This window comes from Belonocnema kinseyi, chromosome 10 (assembly GCF_010883055.1).
Source record: "Belonocnema kinseyi isolate 2016_QV_RU_SX_M_011 chromosome 10, B_treatae_v1, whole genome shotgun sequence".
Taxonomy (NCBI): domain Eukaryota; kingdom Metazoa; phylum Arthropoda; class Insecta; order Hymenoptera; family Cynipidae; genus Belonocnema; species Belonocnema kinseyi.
In genome coordinates, this window is record NC_046666.1 from 84,993,697 (window position 1) to 85,009,799 (window position 16,103).

Sequence of the window (16,103 nt, forward strand, 5' to 3'; positions counted from 1 at the left end):
GCGAGGGCGCATACTTTGAATAAAATATTTGTTATCATTCTCTTGAAATAAATGTGTTTTTTTCTTGAAAAATTACCGGTTTCATATGTATACACCTGGTATGCTATCAGTTCTGCATGGTTTGAGCAATTTCGTGAAGTTTTTATCCTCTTCGAAAACAAACTACTCACGCATCTCTGACTGAAACCTTCGACAATTGTATACAACTTATTAGCAAGCCTAACCGCATAAATCCTGACCGCGTTACGCAATTTACTTTCAAAATATGAAGAGAAAAATTGAAAAGAAGGGATAGCGCCACCCCTTACATCTGTCCGCCATCCGAAATCTAACATGGTCGAGAGAGTAAATCGAGAACTTTGTAAATTCTTCCGGATCCTGCTCGATGAATTAAAGTACTCCTCCTGGTCTGATAAATTACAAATAATTGAAAAAATAATCATGGAAGTACATGATGAAACAAAAGAAAAACGCCCACTGAAACTATGATTAAGATAAAGGCCATCTGTTTTTGGAAAAATGGATACCGCAATTGGTAAAACCTAAGGCACCAAGTTACGAACAAAAATTAATGTGGACCCCGGAACTTAGGTAGAAGAAGGGAGAAACAAGGTCTGCAAATTATAATCTGAATGAAATGATGACCAAATATCAGGAATGAGAGAGAGTCGTCATCAAAGCACACAATTCTCCGAAAAATCGCTCAAACATCTGAATTAATGGCGATATTTGGAGGACCCTTTCTGATGAAAAACGTGGGCAATGGAACCTACATTATATTGGTAGATAATTCAATTACATCGTTTTGGATTTTTTCGGGGAAAATTAAATTAAGAAGTTTTTTATGGTTAAAATTTCTGATTTTTAAGTTGAATTATAGCGGTTAAAATGAGTAGAGTTACGAAACACTAGGCAATAAAAGAAAGCTGCATTTTATTCTGACAATAAATAAACCTCTTTTTTATATTTCCTTTCCGATTTGTTGCTTATTCAGGCACCAGTCTCTTTTAAACCTTCGTCACGAAGTATTTAAAGGTATTCCTTAACATCTATATGATTAACTTAATCGAGCCCATGAGCAAGAACTATTCGTATAATTTTATCAGAAACACCCCTCATCCAAAGCTTGGCCGTGTAATAATTTTGTTTTTAAAGCTATTTTGCTTCGAAGAAAAGAAACAACAAGCGCGCCGAAAACTAATCATGTTGCTAGTGAATGATTATCATCTTCAACTATCATTAAAATGTTATTCCTTTACTTTCCTTTACAAATGTTTTTAGTTTGTTTTTACAGAGACATATCTTAAATTACTGGATCACTGAAATAAAGCCTAAATATTGAACAAAGTTTGTAATGCAAATTAATAAGAAATTTATTTTTCAAATTGTGTAATAATGTTCTTTTCGATGGTAGAATAGTTTTTGGTGCAGATAAGTTTTTGAAGATCTTTTTTAGAGATAAAAATCGAACTTTTTGTTATACGAGAGGTTATCAGTATAAGCGCAGTAGAAACTTATAAAAACCGCTAATCAACATTTTTTCCATAAAGTTTGTCTTTCTTTAACATGATATTGATTATTTTCATGTATATAGTAGACTCTTCTTATTACCTTCGCTCTCTATAGGCTAAATATAATTCCATGGATTTGCTAGATCATCAGCTCTCTTTAATCATCGCCACCCGCCATGACCTCCATAAATTCTGCAAAACAATGATACGGTCATTAGACGTGACACATACATTGGTATGTAACGTAATATTTCTTATTCTTCATCTAATCGAAAAGTGTATTGATATATTGAAGGACTATAACTTCCAGAAGATTGTTAAATACTTACTTGAATTACTTTAGAATGCAAAAAAGTGAGAAAATAAGAACGTTAACATTTATTGCAGCATTTTAGATAATTAATTCTTACCTACTGTAGAACTCCTGATTTAATAGTTTGTATTGATGTATAACTTGAAGTAGTTATTAACGTATATAAATAATGTTCAAAGCTTTTAAACCATTACATAAAGAAGTAATCCGTTTTAACTTTCGAGTAACAACTGATACATCCGGAAAAAGCAGAAATTTAAATTTGCCACCAATGAAATACAACCCCTCTTAACACCATTAAATTCCTTTCTGTGTTTGGTTTACTGGAACGAAAGTCTTCAAAATAGGTTACTTTTTCCCTTTATAACTTTTCATTAAACTCTTTTCTTAATTGACTATATTTAATACTTATTTCACATTTTATTATGTGTTTTTCATATGCAAATTACCACCGATATACATTTATATTTCAAAACTATATAAAGAAAAAAAACACTATCAAGTATTAAATAAAATATATTTTATATATTTTTAAAGAGGCCTACCCAGGTGCGAATTGACTGTCGGCCCACGATCGGGCCAACCGTCGCACAGTGGTCAAAATCCCCAAAAAGCTGGCCATAATGCAGAAAAAAATTTTTATTTAAAGTACATTTAAAGATTGAAATAAGTGCAGTTGTACCCCTAGCATCATTTGGAAACGATATCTAAGGATACGTGCTTGCCTAAGCCTGTTTCTTCCTTTCTTATTTTCACGCGTCGAACGCATCGAAACGCGTGCGCTTCGCGAGTGATAAAAGCAGTTTTTCAAAAGTGCATTGTTTTTTAAATGGAGTGATCAATTCCAGCGAAACAACATGGATTGTTCTAGTAAATGTAAGTTCTTCAAAAAATAGCGTAACATAAATAGATATGACAAAGATAAAAGTAAAAAAAATAATAAACAATTTACTTCGGTTTTTGAATTCTTATATTAATTCACGTTAACGAAAATAGAGTTTAGAAAAAAGTCTTGCTAGGTCGGGCCCTGTTTTTAATTCCTAATAGAAAATTACACATTTACGTGAAACATATTTGGAAATTAGCTGCCCAAAGTTGTCTGTTTGGGCTTGTGACAATATTTCAGATAGATTGTACAGATGCGCTCTGAAATGCTCCTTGTACAGTGCACGTTATTCATACCGTAACATCGTAAACTTTTGTTATTTCACTGTTCTATTAGCTTCAACTAACATGATAAACAGACATCTGTTCATCAAAATAACCTATTGTTTAAACGACAACAAAATATCGACTTAATATTCAAACAAAATGTGTCATATTTTATACTATTAAATAAAGATTTAGTGATATATGAAATATAATGATAGTAAATAATCGGATATTAATAACGTTATTTCATCACGTAATTTTAAATATTATAAAATATTGTCATTATTTTAAATGTAGAAGAATTTGCAGTGATATAACATAACTCTCATGAAATTTTAAAAATGTTACTTTTCTAGATACTGATCATGGAGATACAAAACAGCGAATTTGTTTAACCCGAAAGGAATTATTCGAATTAGTCAAAGGCAAAATTTCTGAGAATGCTGAAAACTGCTACGTTATTATCGAACGTTCATTTGATTTTGATTTTCTTATATACGATCTAATTTTTTGTAATGTAAATTGCATGTCACTCTCACATCTGCACTTCTAGCCTCACGACAATAAGGATAAATTCATACCCACAAAGTCCAAAAACCCCTGAGTAATGGTTTTTGTTAACCAACTGAATATTGATGAGAATCTTCCGCCATTCTTTTGTGAGACTAATATTAGATTCGTAATCCGCGACCCCAAGAACCTTTGAGGAATCATTTTTGTTGTAAAGAAATCAATATTCATAAAAACCACCCACCATTGTGTATCCGCCATTTTTTTATATATTAGATTCTTAATCCGCCATGTTTTTCGAAACCAATATCAGATTCGTAATTAGCGAACTTTTGATAAAAAATTATCAAAATTGGTTAGAATCCTCCGCCATTTTGTGACCGCCATTTAGTTTTTTCAAAAACGAATATCGTAATCAGCGAAACGGGAAACATCGAAGTAATCTTTTTTGTCATCAAAAAATGTAAATTTGTGAGAATCTTTCGCCATTTTGTAATAGCCATTTTGTTTTTTCAAAAACTAATATCAGATTCGTAATCAGCGAAATCGAAAACATTTAAGTGATCTTTTTTTTTATTAAAAAATGTAAATTTGTGAGAATCCTCCGCCATGCTCTAACCGCCATTTTTTTCAAAAATCAATATCAGATTCACAATCAGCGACCCCAAAAACCCCCGAGTAGGAAAATTCATCCCAAAATGATGGCATTAATGAATTATGGCCAGCTATTTGGAGATTTTCACCACTGTGCATCGGACGGACGGTCCATTTTTGTGCGCCACTGGTCGAACCAACCAGCTAAATGATAATGGTCAACCGCCTTTGGCTTCTCCGCGTCAGGCCAACATTTGGTCCCATATATGAGCCACCCATTAAGATGATGCCGGCCCAACCATCAACACGCTTTAGCGCTTTAAAAAATCTTACTCGTCCAGGATTCGAACCCTGACTATACTAGTGTATTTTACCGCGTACTCTAACCACTCGGCTATCGAAGCCCTCAAAGTTTGTTTACAAAAACTGTGTGTTGTATTTTCCTCATAGATTTATTTGGAAAGAGGCTTGAAAAATTGGGAAGCTATACTTTGAAAATATTCAGTGTTCCATGCTTTTTTTAGAATTTTTAAATTTTGCAGGTTTTAAAATTAACTTTATTGTATATTAAAATAGATACATTTTGAATATGCAGCATTATTCAATCAATAATTGTAAATGTTTCATTTCGACTTTTTCAATTATGATCTAAATAAAACATATTTACCCTTAAACGTTTCTATTTTTGGTCAAGAATTTTCAATGGTTTATTTTGAATATTTATATATTTCTGCGAGTAACACACCAATCCTACCTCCCGATAATACGAGCAGATCACTTGCGGTCGAAAGCAAATCTATCGAAATGAAGTAGGTTATGTGCACCCAATGCTACGGGCACATGTGACGTCGGCGGACAGACCAAATCTTGACCACAGTTGGGCCGATTGCAGTTTTACGGTCTTTTTGTAACAATCAACCAGAGTTTATCCGACGGTCTGCTCATACTCGGGCCAATGTTTGACAGATCATCGGCTGCATCAAGGTGACTTATGTCAATCCCACTGCTTTATCCAGAGTCGGACCGACCGCATTATTGTGGTCGTAACAATCAATCTGCAGAATTGGGTTGACGGTCGGCTTTTCCCTCGCCGCCGTCTCCGTAGCCAACGTCAGTCCGACCATGGCAGCTTGGAAACATCTTAGTCGGCCCAACTTTGGTTACCGTAGATCGGTTACCATAGCAGGGCCGACTTTGGGCCGATGGTCAAGCTCTGACTACCGACTGAATTTCGCACCTGGGTATTTTAGGAAAGAAGATGCCTAAGACGAGCAATATTACATCTTTTTTCAAAATCAAAATGTATTGCCTTTCGATAATATATTGAACTTGTATGTACATGAACTTTATAAAACGAATAACAAGAAATACTGTTAGGAATCGTCTTTACTTCAGAAGTTACTTAATATCGAAATTTGTTGGAAAATATGTCAAGGAACCGTTCTTAGAAACCTTTCTCCTCTTCTGACTCCACCTTGGTAGAGATTGCTGAAAATTTAATCTTACCATCGAAATCAAGAGTCCCGGAGCCATCAGCATCAATTTCTTCAATCATCTGATCAAGTTCTTCTGGCGAGAGTTTGTCATCCAATTCATGGAGGATATCACGGAATACATCTGTAGTTATGTAACCGTTGCCTTCTTTGTCGTATAAGCGAAAGGCTTCTCTTAATTCTTGCTGCATTGCCTCCGTATCTTCTTCAACTAAAAATCTGGCCGCCAATGTGCAGAATTCTTCAAACTCCAATTCACCAGAACCTGACGAGGATTAAGTAGAATTCATAAATTCAAGAATTTACACTTAACTAGTTTCTTTTTAATAGTTTACTATGCATATAGTATACTTTAAAAAAATCATTCTGATTTTTAAATGACCACTACAATCAAAAATCCGCATCGAAATTCGCTTCAATGAAAATTAGTTACGGGATAGCTCCGTAATTTGCCATAAATGCTGATGAGAACAATGGATTATATAGAGTATAGACATAAGCTGAAAATGATAAAATTGAAGGCTAAACTGGTATCAAAATGTATTGGAAATTTGTTTTTCGAATTTCTATGACTAACACGCCCAAATTTGTTCGAATCCTACCCCCCCAAAAAACGCGTTTTTTAAATTATATTTACAAGTTCCGCAAGCCCCATGAAGTTTAATACGTGTCTGTCATAATAAAAAAACTCAAAAAGACATTTTTGTAAATCTTTTTCAGAATCGTTAGTATTAGGTTTAGCAAATTGAAACCCAACGTTTCTTTTCGTAAGTAGCAACATAACATGAATAAAAACTAATTTTTTAAATATCACCTCCATAGGTCTGTTTCATAGAGTCCAAAAAAACCCATAAGTAAAAAATTGAGTTTCACGATTTTCTGGCACTCAGTATAATTCTTTGCGGTTTTTTGAAATACAAATGATTTTTAATGCATAAAATACTAGTTTGTACTGACAACTAAAAGTTTCTATGAATTTTGCAAATAATTTATTATTATTTTTAGCATTTCTCTCTAAAAATAGATTTGAACAGTCACGGTTTTCCCGATTTTTTCAAATTATTTTCAACTTATCAATTACATCTAGGCAATAATGAATTTAATTTAACATCAATATTTTTTTTAACAATTCACCATTATCTATAATAATATTTTCTCAAAATAGTGCTCGAAACCTACCGTTTTTTCTTAAATTCAATAATGCCAGAAATTAGCGGTTTTTTCTGAACGTGTCTTCAGTTTTCGCTTAGAGGGACTTAATAATTAGTGAGAATAATTTCTTAAATCATCTTTCGATATTTTACTAACGTATTTGTCTGAAATAAAATAGATATTTTTAATATTCTGAAAACTTTCTATATGAATGAGATTCAATATAAATATTCTCGGTAAGTCTTTTTGCTCAAATTAATAATAATGTTAATTCTTTGAGCGTGTCCGCGCGGAAAGGGTCCTTTTGGGCGATTCTAAGTTGTGAGATATTCACGTCTTTGTAAGGCAGGGTCATACCTTCCCGCCCTATTTTTATTTCTCAACTTATTTTCACACGAAACGCCACATCGAATTGAAAATTTAGGATACTCAAAAATAAGCACTAAAAATGGTGGGTCTGATCCTAAATTTCTATAATTTTGAAAAAATTTTTCTACTGCAAATTTTTTTTTCATAATTATTAAAATTTAGGACCAGACCCACCTTTCTTAATGCTTCTTTTTTATTATCCCAAATTTTCAACTCGAAGTGACGCATCGTGTGAAAATAAGTTGAGAAATAAAAAAAGTGAGGATAAGGTAGGAATCTGGTCACGTGTCCCACTCGTCACATGGCCTTAAGACCGATACTGAATATTTTCACACTATATTTATATCCTTAAAGCAAACGATACTTGGTATATTTGATTTTTTTTTCTGCTATATGATTCTGTACGTAACTCCATACCGGTCATAAGAGCCCTTTTTATGTGGACGCCCACATTTGTTCCTCAACACAAAGATAAAGAAAAGCTAAAAAATTATAAGAGGATAGTTATAAACAATGATAATTTGCTTAAACAGTTATCCTTCTAAACTTCCTATAATTATTACCTCGCTCTAAGTGAAAAGTTAACAACAAGTGAAAATTTTCAGAAAAACCCGCAACTATCTAGCATTACAATGGGAGAAGACATTTATGAACAATAATAATTTATTAAAAAATTAGGTTTGTTGAATTTCATTAAAATTATTCCCACACTTTAAGTAAAAAGTAGACAAAATGTTGAGAATTTCAGAAAAACCGCAACTTTCTAACGTTATTAAAAGAAAAATATTATTTTATTTTTAAATTGTTAAAAAAATTATGTTTGTTAAATTCAATATCAGGTCATTTTTATTTTTCAGATACCCTTCTTTGCCCTTCTTCACAAAGTTTAGCTCCCCCTATCTACGAAAAAAACTTCTGCCCACGACACTGGGTTTTACTACTACCTGGGCCATCGCAAAGGGATTTTTTCTTGAGGGCTAAAACTAATATTTTCAAGGGTGTGATTTTTTCTAGATCATCCCCAATTGAAAAAAAAAAGAAACTCAAGTTTTATTCGCTTACATTTTTTATAATACTTTAAGCATTGTGAATACTTACCTACAAGTTGAAAAATAAAAAAAATAAGTTATAAATCGAAATGTAATATTTCGTTAAAAATCCCAGAAAGATGGAAGTTTCATTATTGTGGAGAGCTATACACCTGCCAATCTCTGCACATCTAAAAGAAAGGACGACTCTACGTCGATTTAAGTTTAGAAATTTTTTGTGCTCTTCTGTATTTTTTTTATTTCAACGTCATATGCAAAATGTCCTAAAAATACATTTTTTAATTATTTATTTTAAATATTTAATTAATTATTATATTATAATTATTATATTATAATTATTATATTATAATTATTATTTTTCCCGAACTTCGAAATTAAGTATACTGAAAAATAACTCCATTGAATTTTTATAAATAAATTAGTCATTTTTATCAACAAATAAAGTTTGATAAAAAAGGACCTAATTTTTTCACTTTTTTTGTTAAATAATATTCCTAACAGATTCCAGAATATTCTGTGAAAATTTGAAAGTGGAGAAATGAATAGTTATGTAATGATAAATTTTTTGTTGAAGCTGTTACAGACTTCAAGCGTGCGTACGTGTAACGGCTTCAGCTAAAAATTCATCACTCAATAACTATTCATTTCTCCACTTTGAAATTTTTACGGTATATTCTGGAATGTGTTAGGAATATTAATCCACAAAAAAGTGAAAAAAATTAGGTCCTTTTTTAGCAACCTCTATTTCTTTATAAAAACGCCTAATTTATTTATGAAAATTTAATAGAGCGATTTTTCAGTATACCTCATTTCGAAGTTCAGGATCAACCGCATATTAGATCAAATGTTTAAAGTTTGCTTTATATATACCTTTTTAGTTATAACGAAAGTTAAGACGATCACTTTTTTTAAAACGTCACTTTTTAAAAATTTATTTCTATCAAACTTTGCATATAACACTGAAATAAAAAAATATGTATTGAATACTTTTCAATAAAGAACGAAAAAAAATATTTCGCGAACAAAAAAAATTAAGGAGGTAAATCTCCGGTATACAAAAAATTATAGAAATTATATATAATAAACGTCTTTCTGAGATTAGGAGGAATTTGACAAACTTTAACTTTGAATGTGTAACATATGAAATTTTCTGAACTTATCATAAAACATTTAGCATACTATATTGTGAATAACTAGACCCTTTTTTATTTTAACATACACATGTTCATTAGTAGAATTATATCGTTTTTCAAATAGTGATACAAATTATCTTACCATCTTCATCAACTTCAGCAATAATTTCTGCCAGGGTAGACTCACTTAGCTCGTATCCCAGCATAGTTAAAATAGTTCCTACCATATCTGTTCCGATACATCCTTTCTTTTCATGGTCGAATGCATCGAAAGCTTTTTTGAGCACTATAAATTTTCAAGAAAATAAAAGAAGTGATTATTTAATATCAATTATATCATGCAGACAATGACTTTAAATATTAACTTTAGTTGGCTAGTTTGAATATAAATATAACTTTCACACTGAAAAAATGATTACTTATATCAAGTGAATTTTACTTGGAAGAAGTAAGTGAAAGTCCTGATTATTTTCCAAGAAATACTTTTTTAGGAGAATAAATGTAATATGCTGGTGGAAGGAAATATATTTTAAAGACAAAGAAATATTCTATAGGTTTAAAAAAGTATTTCCCGACATGAACTTTTTGAATATTTGAAGAAAAAAAATATCCTACTGATCAATATTTATTTGGCCTAGACCATGCGCGAGTGCAACAAAGTAGTTCGTAGAGGAGAGTACTCGAATATGAGATATTCTCGTAACATGAGATTTGCGGGGTATCAGCTAAACTAAGAGACCCACTCTGTTGGATCTGTCACTAACTTGTAGCCCTTAAAGAAAGAGTAATTTAGGCGAACTTTTAGTGAAACCGATGGTGGTCGAGTTCTTGGAAGGGAATTCTTCAAACCCTATGTATTATTCATTAAATATGTATTTAACAGTAAAGTTTGCCTGGTTTGATGGAGATTGAATAACTAAGTAGGAAAATATCGATAGTGTTGAAGTTTTTCATTTTACAGGTCAGGCATAGTAAGTGCGTAGTTGCACGGTTTTGTTCTCATAATATGAGATACCTGTGGTTTTTATAACACTGTGGCTGCGCGGGGGAAATTGGTTACGAAAGTGTTTGTGACTACTACAAAACTAAATATATCTGAATAGCTGTAAATTTATACTTCGGAAACATAGAATAAAGTTTTTCATCAAAAATAATACTTTATTGTGCATTTTTGGAGCTATTTTCTGGGGTATCTCATATCATGAGAATAGTTTGACGAGTTTGGAAAAAGCACTTTTTATATTTTTTGTATTTTTAGCATAAAAAAAAATGTTAATAAAATTTTTTATTTTAGCTCCTTATGGCAAACTAAATTTCCTTTAAAATGACCTATATTACTTTTAAATTCAGTCCACAGAATTCCGACAATCACGCCAAACAGAGTTGGTATCTCATATTTGGGTACTCTCCTCTACTATAATTGTAGTACATATTTTCCTGCAGGAGAAACTCGCTTCCTTCAACCCTGGCAGACCGAAACAACGGAATGGAGCCTCTAAACTTATCCGTAAAGACCCCATTGGGTCCCCATTCGATTCCTTTTTAAAAAACTAAAAAAAAACAGCAAGATCAGCTTTTAAACTGTTGAAATTAGGATTCTACGTTAAATTTTCTATTGGAAATTCACGGAGTAATCGCAATGCTTTTCTTTGCAGCGGTAAAAGGTTAAACAAATATATAAGATCTATAACGCCTGTTGACTGCTACATATAGATGATGCTTTTGAAGTGTAGAAGTCAACAGCCGTTATACATCTTATTATTTAAAAACTTATTACCCTTGCAAAAAACTATTGCGATTATTCCGTGAACTTCTATAGGAAATTTTAACGTAGAATCCGAATTTCAACAATTTAAACGTTGATTTTGCTGTTTTTTTCTTAGTTTTTTCAAAAAGGAACCGAAATGGAACCCAATAGGGTCTTTACGGGTACTTTGTAGAGACTCCATTCTATTCCTTCGGTCCGCCAGGGAGCTTAAGTTATAATCAAAATTGTTATTGTTATACATATTTAATTTAGAAAAATCGAATAATTTAAAATCTTGATAAACCTAAAACAGAAAAATTCGATAAAAAATCCACCTCAAGCAGGAATTGAAGTTGAACTCGTCGAGTGGAAAGTCTGCAGCGCATGCCGTAACATGGAAACTCTGAGGCGAAAAGTCGTATTTATCCCTCACAATAAATTACAGAGAAATATTATCTTGAAATCAAAACCATAATTATTTAATATGCGGGAAATCTCTGATAGAGAAAGTGAGTAAAAAGATAATTCTCAAAGAATGTGGTGCAGAAAAGACGCTAATAGACACATAGGAAAGAAATAGGTTAAGATGGTTCGGGCATATTGAGAGAATGCCAAATGAACGACTAAAGAAACAAGTTTATCAAGGTAAAGTAAATGGCAACGTGTCCAAAGGCAGACCGCGGAAAGATTGGTTAGAATGTGTAAATGAGACCCTTGTTAGAAGAGACATAAGACGCCACGAGAGCCTGCATGAAAAAATGCATGGACGTAAAAGAAGCTAGAGAAGTATGCCAGGACAGCAAAGTATGGCGGAAAATAGTTAATAAAAAGAGTGTTGGTAGAGTGAATGATACCTGAAACAAAAGACCTTGGACACTAATGTATGCAAGTGGGGAACCTTACATAGCTAATTGTTGAGGATCTTCAATTGGGGTGATTGCTAGAGAGATTGATCAGCAAACTGGGTCGGATCAGTGTAGCGGAATTTAAAGAATCTAACTTATTTAATTAAATAAATATTTCTTTGAACGACTAATCAGATTTAAAAGAATCTAGACCTTTCGAATTAAGAAAATCATCTTCTTGAATGTAAAAAAAAATTATTTCAATCAAGAAAATATAGGCAAAGAATTAATTTCTTTAGATCAACCAAATACATTTGGCTGGTTTAAATAAAAATGACTGCTGTTAAAGAACATTTTCTAGATGCTAAGAAGCAGGATTTAATTAAATGTCTTTGCTTGGGCCTAAAAATGATTGTTTCTAGTACAACTAGAAAGGATAGAAGAATAAACACAGACATGTTTCTTTGATAATTATTAACAAATTAACATACTAAACGTTCTAATATTTCTGCTTGCTAAAGGCAAAATACTGCGCGCTCTGAAATTCAATTTGTGCTGGCAGAAAGGCGTGTGCGAAATGCGATGCGCAAACACTTAGAGGGGTTTTGGCGATTTTAGAAGATGTGCAAGAGAACAGCTGAGAGTAGCCAACATGGTGTCGATAGCGCTGGCTGGATAGTATCGATCAACACTGAGCTCATGGTATAGTCGTTTCGTCAACGTTTCTTATTTTGATATATGTACTCAGATCTATATCGAATTTTATTATGAATAGAAAAATCGTTTATATATGATAAAAAAGGTACAAAAAAGGATGGAAGATTTACGTTCTGTACCTGGTATTTCAACAATCAGTTGACTAAAATTAACCTTTAAGTTTCATTTCAGACGCACGCGTTGACGGAAAGTCAACAATCTTTCTGTCTTAGATTAAACTATATGTACATTTTACGTACATAAAGCAGTTGAGTTTCAACCAAGCGCATTACTTAAGTCATGTTATAATCATCAGTTGACTTTCAACTGGCAAATGATCCATTTGGTTACATCTGAAAGTCAACCGCCTTTCTCTTTTGGAATTCAAATTAATGTATTACTGTGTAACTTAGCACGAATTACCAATTAGAAAACAAGAAATCTTTAAGATGACTATACAGCCATTTTAGTGATTATCTATAAATACAATCTTAAATATATTTTTAAGGCCAATCGTAATATTTGCACAATCATCGAGATGGGCGGCGTGATTTGACTAAAAGTTATAAACTGGTGGTCTTTTCTTTGTCTGTGGTACATTAAAAGTTGATTTTTGTAAACAATTATATTGAATAGACATTTGATTTTTCAAGACCGATATGTATATCGTTTTCCTATAACCAAAGCTATGAAGAAAACCCTTTTTCAAAGAGGCCGTGAAAAATAATTTGTTCATTAGGCCGCTGTGAAATAAATACATTGTTTTAAAACGCCGCAAACATTGTTTTATAACACCTTATTCCCGTACTCGTTTGAACTTTTAATTAAACTGTTTTAATCCAAGAGAACAACGATAATAATCATTTTGCCGTAAAAAAAGTATTATTAGTGGACTATGCAAAGAACTATAAATAAATATTAAGTTAAAATCGTGTATTGTACGCTGCCAGCCGCATATTTTTTGGGTTTAAGTGTTGTTTTATATGTATTTTCAATATAAAGCGCGTGGATTTATAGATATGTGACGTGCGCCGAGGAAAGGGGGCTTACTCCGAAAATTGAAATTTTCAGAAACTTTTAGAAGAAAGGGAAGACTCTTCGAAATCTTCCCTCTCCACTTACCGCTGCATTCTCACGGAAATAGGTAGGTCGTGGATGCGGCTCACGGGCGGTGTATAGATGAGACGCGTAGATAGGTGGTAAGTGGTGGGAGGTGTTTCACGGAATCTCGAACTCTCGAGTAAAAGCCCGATTTCTCGGGTACCTAACAACTTAATTATTAGCAATAATAACGCTCGGAAAATTTTGCCGATGGCTTCAGTAAAAAGAACAAACCAAAATCTATAGAAAAATGTCAAAACCTCGATTTCGATCTTTTTAGAGTAAGCCCCCTTTCTTCGGCACTCGTCACATATTCATATAAAACATAGTTCATAGTGGGAAAGAGGAGAAAAGTACTGAGCAATGTTTACTAAAATATGCTTTTTATTACGGTCATTCAATGATGCAGGTTTTTTCACAGGATTTATACAAGCCGTGTTTTTCACGGCTGTTACCAATTTTTATTTTTTTTGCAGTGTTTACTAAGATATATTTTTTTTCACCGCATTTTATAGAGATAAGTTTTGTTCATGGCTTCATGATAAGAAGTGTTTCTTACACAGCGATATGATTTACGGGTACGCTCTTCTAAGCACCGGCGATAGAAGCATCCGTATGTAAAGAGCCCTTATTGTCAGATAAGATTCTTCAGAAGACTCAGGTTCTAGCAAAATCTAAAATACGTCTGCAAGGATGAATTATTTGATGTAATACGAGATGTGTTCAAAAAGTAAAGTGACTTTTCAATTTTCGCGGGCTACGTACATTCAAGTTTTATGTTTTTTGTTTTGTTGTGTTGGTACACTCGTCACGATCATATGTTCGCAGTTTTGACTGTATAGCTCGTGTTGTTTTTCTGGCAGAGGCGTAAAAGGTTAGAAGGGTTTGGTGTGCTCGGCGACTTTCTTCTTTCGAAAAAGATGGAGCAAAGAGTTTGCATTAAATTTTGTGTGAAAAATGGAATCCAGTGCTCTAAAACTCTTCAAATTTTGACAGTTGCATACGGTGAGTCTACTCTGGGTAAGAAAAATGCGTATAAGTGGTACAAGCTGTTCCAAGAAGGCCGAGTGGATGTTGAAGACGAACCTCGCCCTGGACGTCCCAGCACGTCAACAACAGATGAAAACGTTCAAGCAGTGGAAGAAATGGTGTTGAAAAATCGCTGAATTACCATCCGAGAAGTTTCTGAAGATGTTGGCATTTCGGTTGGCTCATGCCATGCTATCTTTTCGGACGTTTTGGGCATAAGACGTATGTCAGCGAAATTTGTTCCAAAACTGCTTAATTTTGATCAAAAGATCCATCGCATGACCATCTCTCAGAAGATGTTGAATGGAGTCAATAATGATCCTGATTTTCTCAAAAGGGTTATAACTGGAGATGAATCGTGGGTATATGGTTATGACGTCGAAACTAAAGCCCAATCGTCTCAGTGGAAACATCCTGAGTCTCCAAGACCGAAAAAAGCACGTCAAGTTCGGTCAAATGTGAAGGTTTTGCTCACTGTCTTCTTTGATTACCTTGGCGTAGTGAATCAGAAATTCTTACCACAAGGTCGTACGGTCAATAAGGAGTATTACCTTCAAGTTATGCGCCGTTTGCGAAAGGCGATACGCAAAAAATGTCCAGAACTTTGGAAAAACAATTCGTGGCTTTTGCATCATGATAATGCACCTCCTTATTCATCGTTGCTTGTGAAAGATTTTATGATCAAAACCAGCACCACAGTCATACCTCAGCCTCCATATTCACCGGGTTTGGCCCCCAGTGACTTTTTTCTCTTCCCTAAACTGAAGAGACCCATGAAAGGACATCGATTTTCAACGATTGAGGAGATAAAAACTGCATCGTTGAAAGAACACAAGGCTATACCACAAAATGATTATCAGAAGTGCTTCGATGATTGGAAAAAGCGTTGGCACAAGTGTATTATATCCGAGGTGTATTACTTTGAAGTGGACAACATAAATATTAAGAAATAAATGAATATTTTTTGAGAAAACCATAAAGTCACCTTATTTTTGGAACACACCTCGTATATTTACCATGTAATTTAACTCCGCCACGTAATTTTACTGCGCCTGTACGAGACGCTTCATCCAGAAAGTATTCATGTTTCTGGATTTAAAGAAATTGAAAATAGAGAGTTTATGCGCCTGAAACCGACAACACAGTGTAGAGACTCGAGCCATTGTCTGCTCAGCAGGCCTCGCTAGAATAGCGACAGAAACGTTTGCGATAGCCTATCTTTGTGGTTTCGACACGGCTGGTTAGAAAGTTTAAATATTTTTCGTAACTTACCAACAAAATTTACACTGTGATAGATGAAGCAGGTTTTAAGATAGGAAGAATGCATTGCCACTAAAAGGTAATATCTGGATAATAAATTGAAAAAAGGGATATTTGATAAATATTTCTGTAAACTTGCTAAATAATTA

General features: G+C 33.2%; 1 protein-coding gene across 1 annotated transcript in view; it reads right to left on the reverse strand.

The window, feature by feature from the left end:
* Window positions 1–1,033: 1,033 nt before the first annotated feature.
* Window positions 1,034–16,103, reverse strand: part of LOC117182112 (troponin C, isoallergen Bla g 6.0101-like) — a 71,950-nt gene continuing 56,880 nt past the window's right edge. Inside the window, exons 3-5 of the mRNA XM_033375144.1 lie at window positions 9,419–9,562; window positions 5,587–5,838; window positions 1,034–1,703 (exon numbers count right to left, since the gene is read on the reverse strand). Of these exons, the coding sequence (XP_033231035.1) occupies window positions 1,669–1,703; window positions 5,587–5,838; window positions 9,419–9,562 (431 nt within the window). The 3' untranslated portion in view covers window positions 1,034–1,668. The remainder of the gene's footprint in view (window positions 1,704–5,586; window positions 5,839–9,418; window positions 9,563–16,103) is intronic.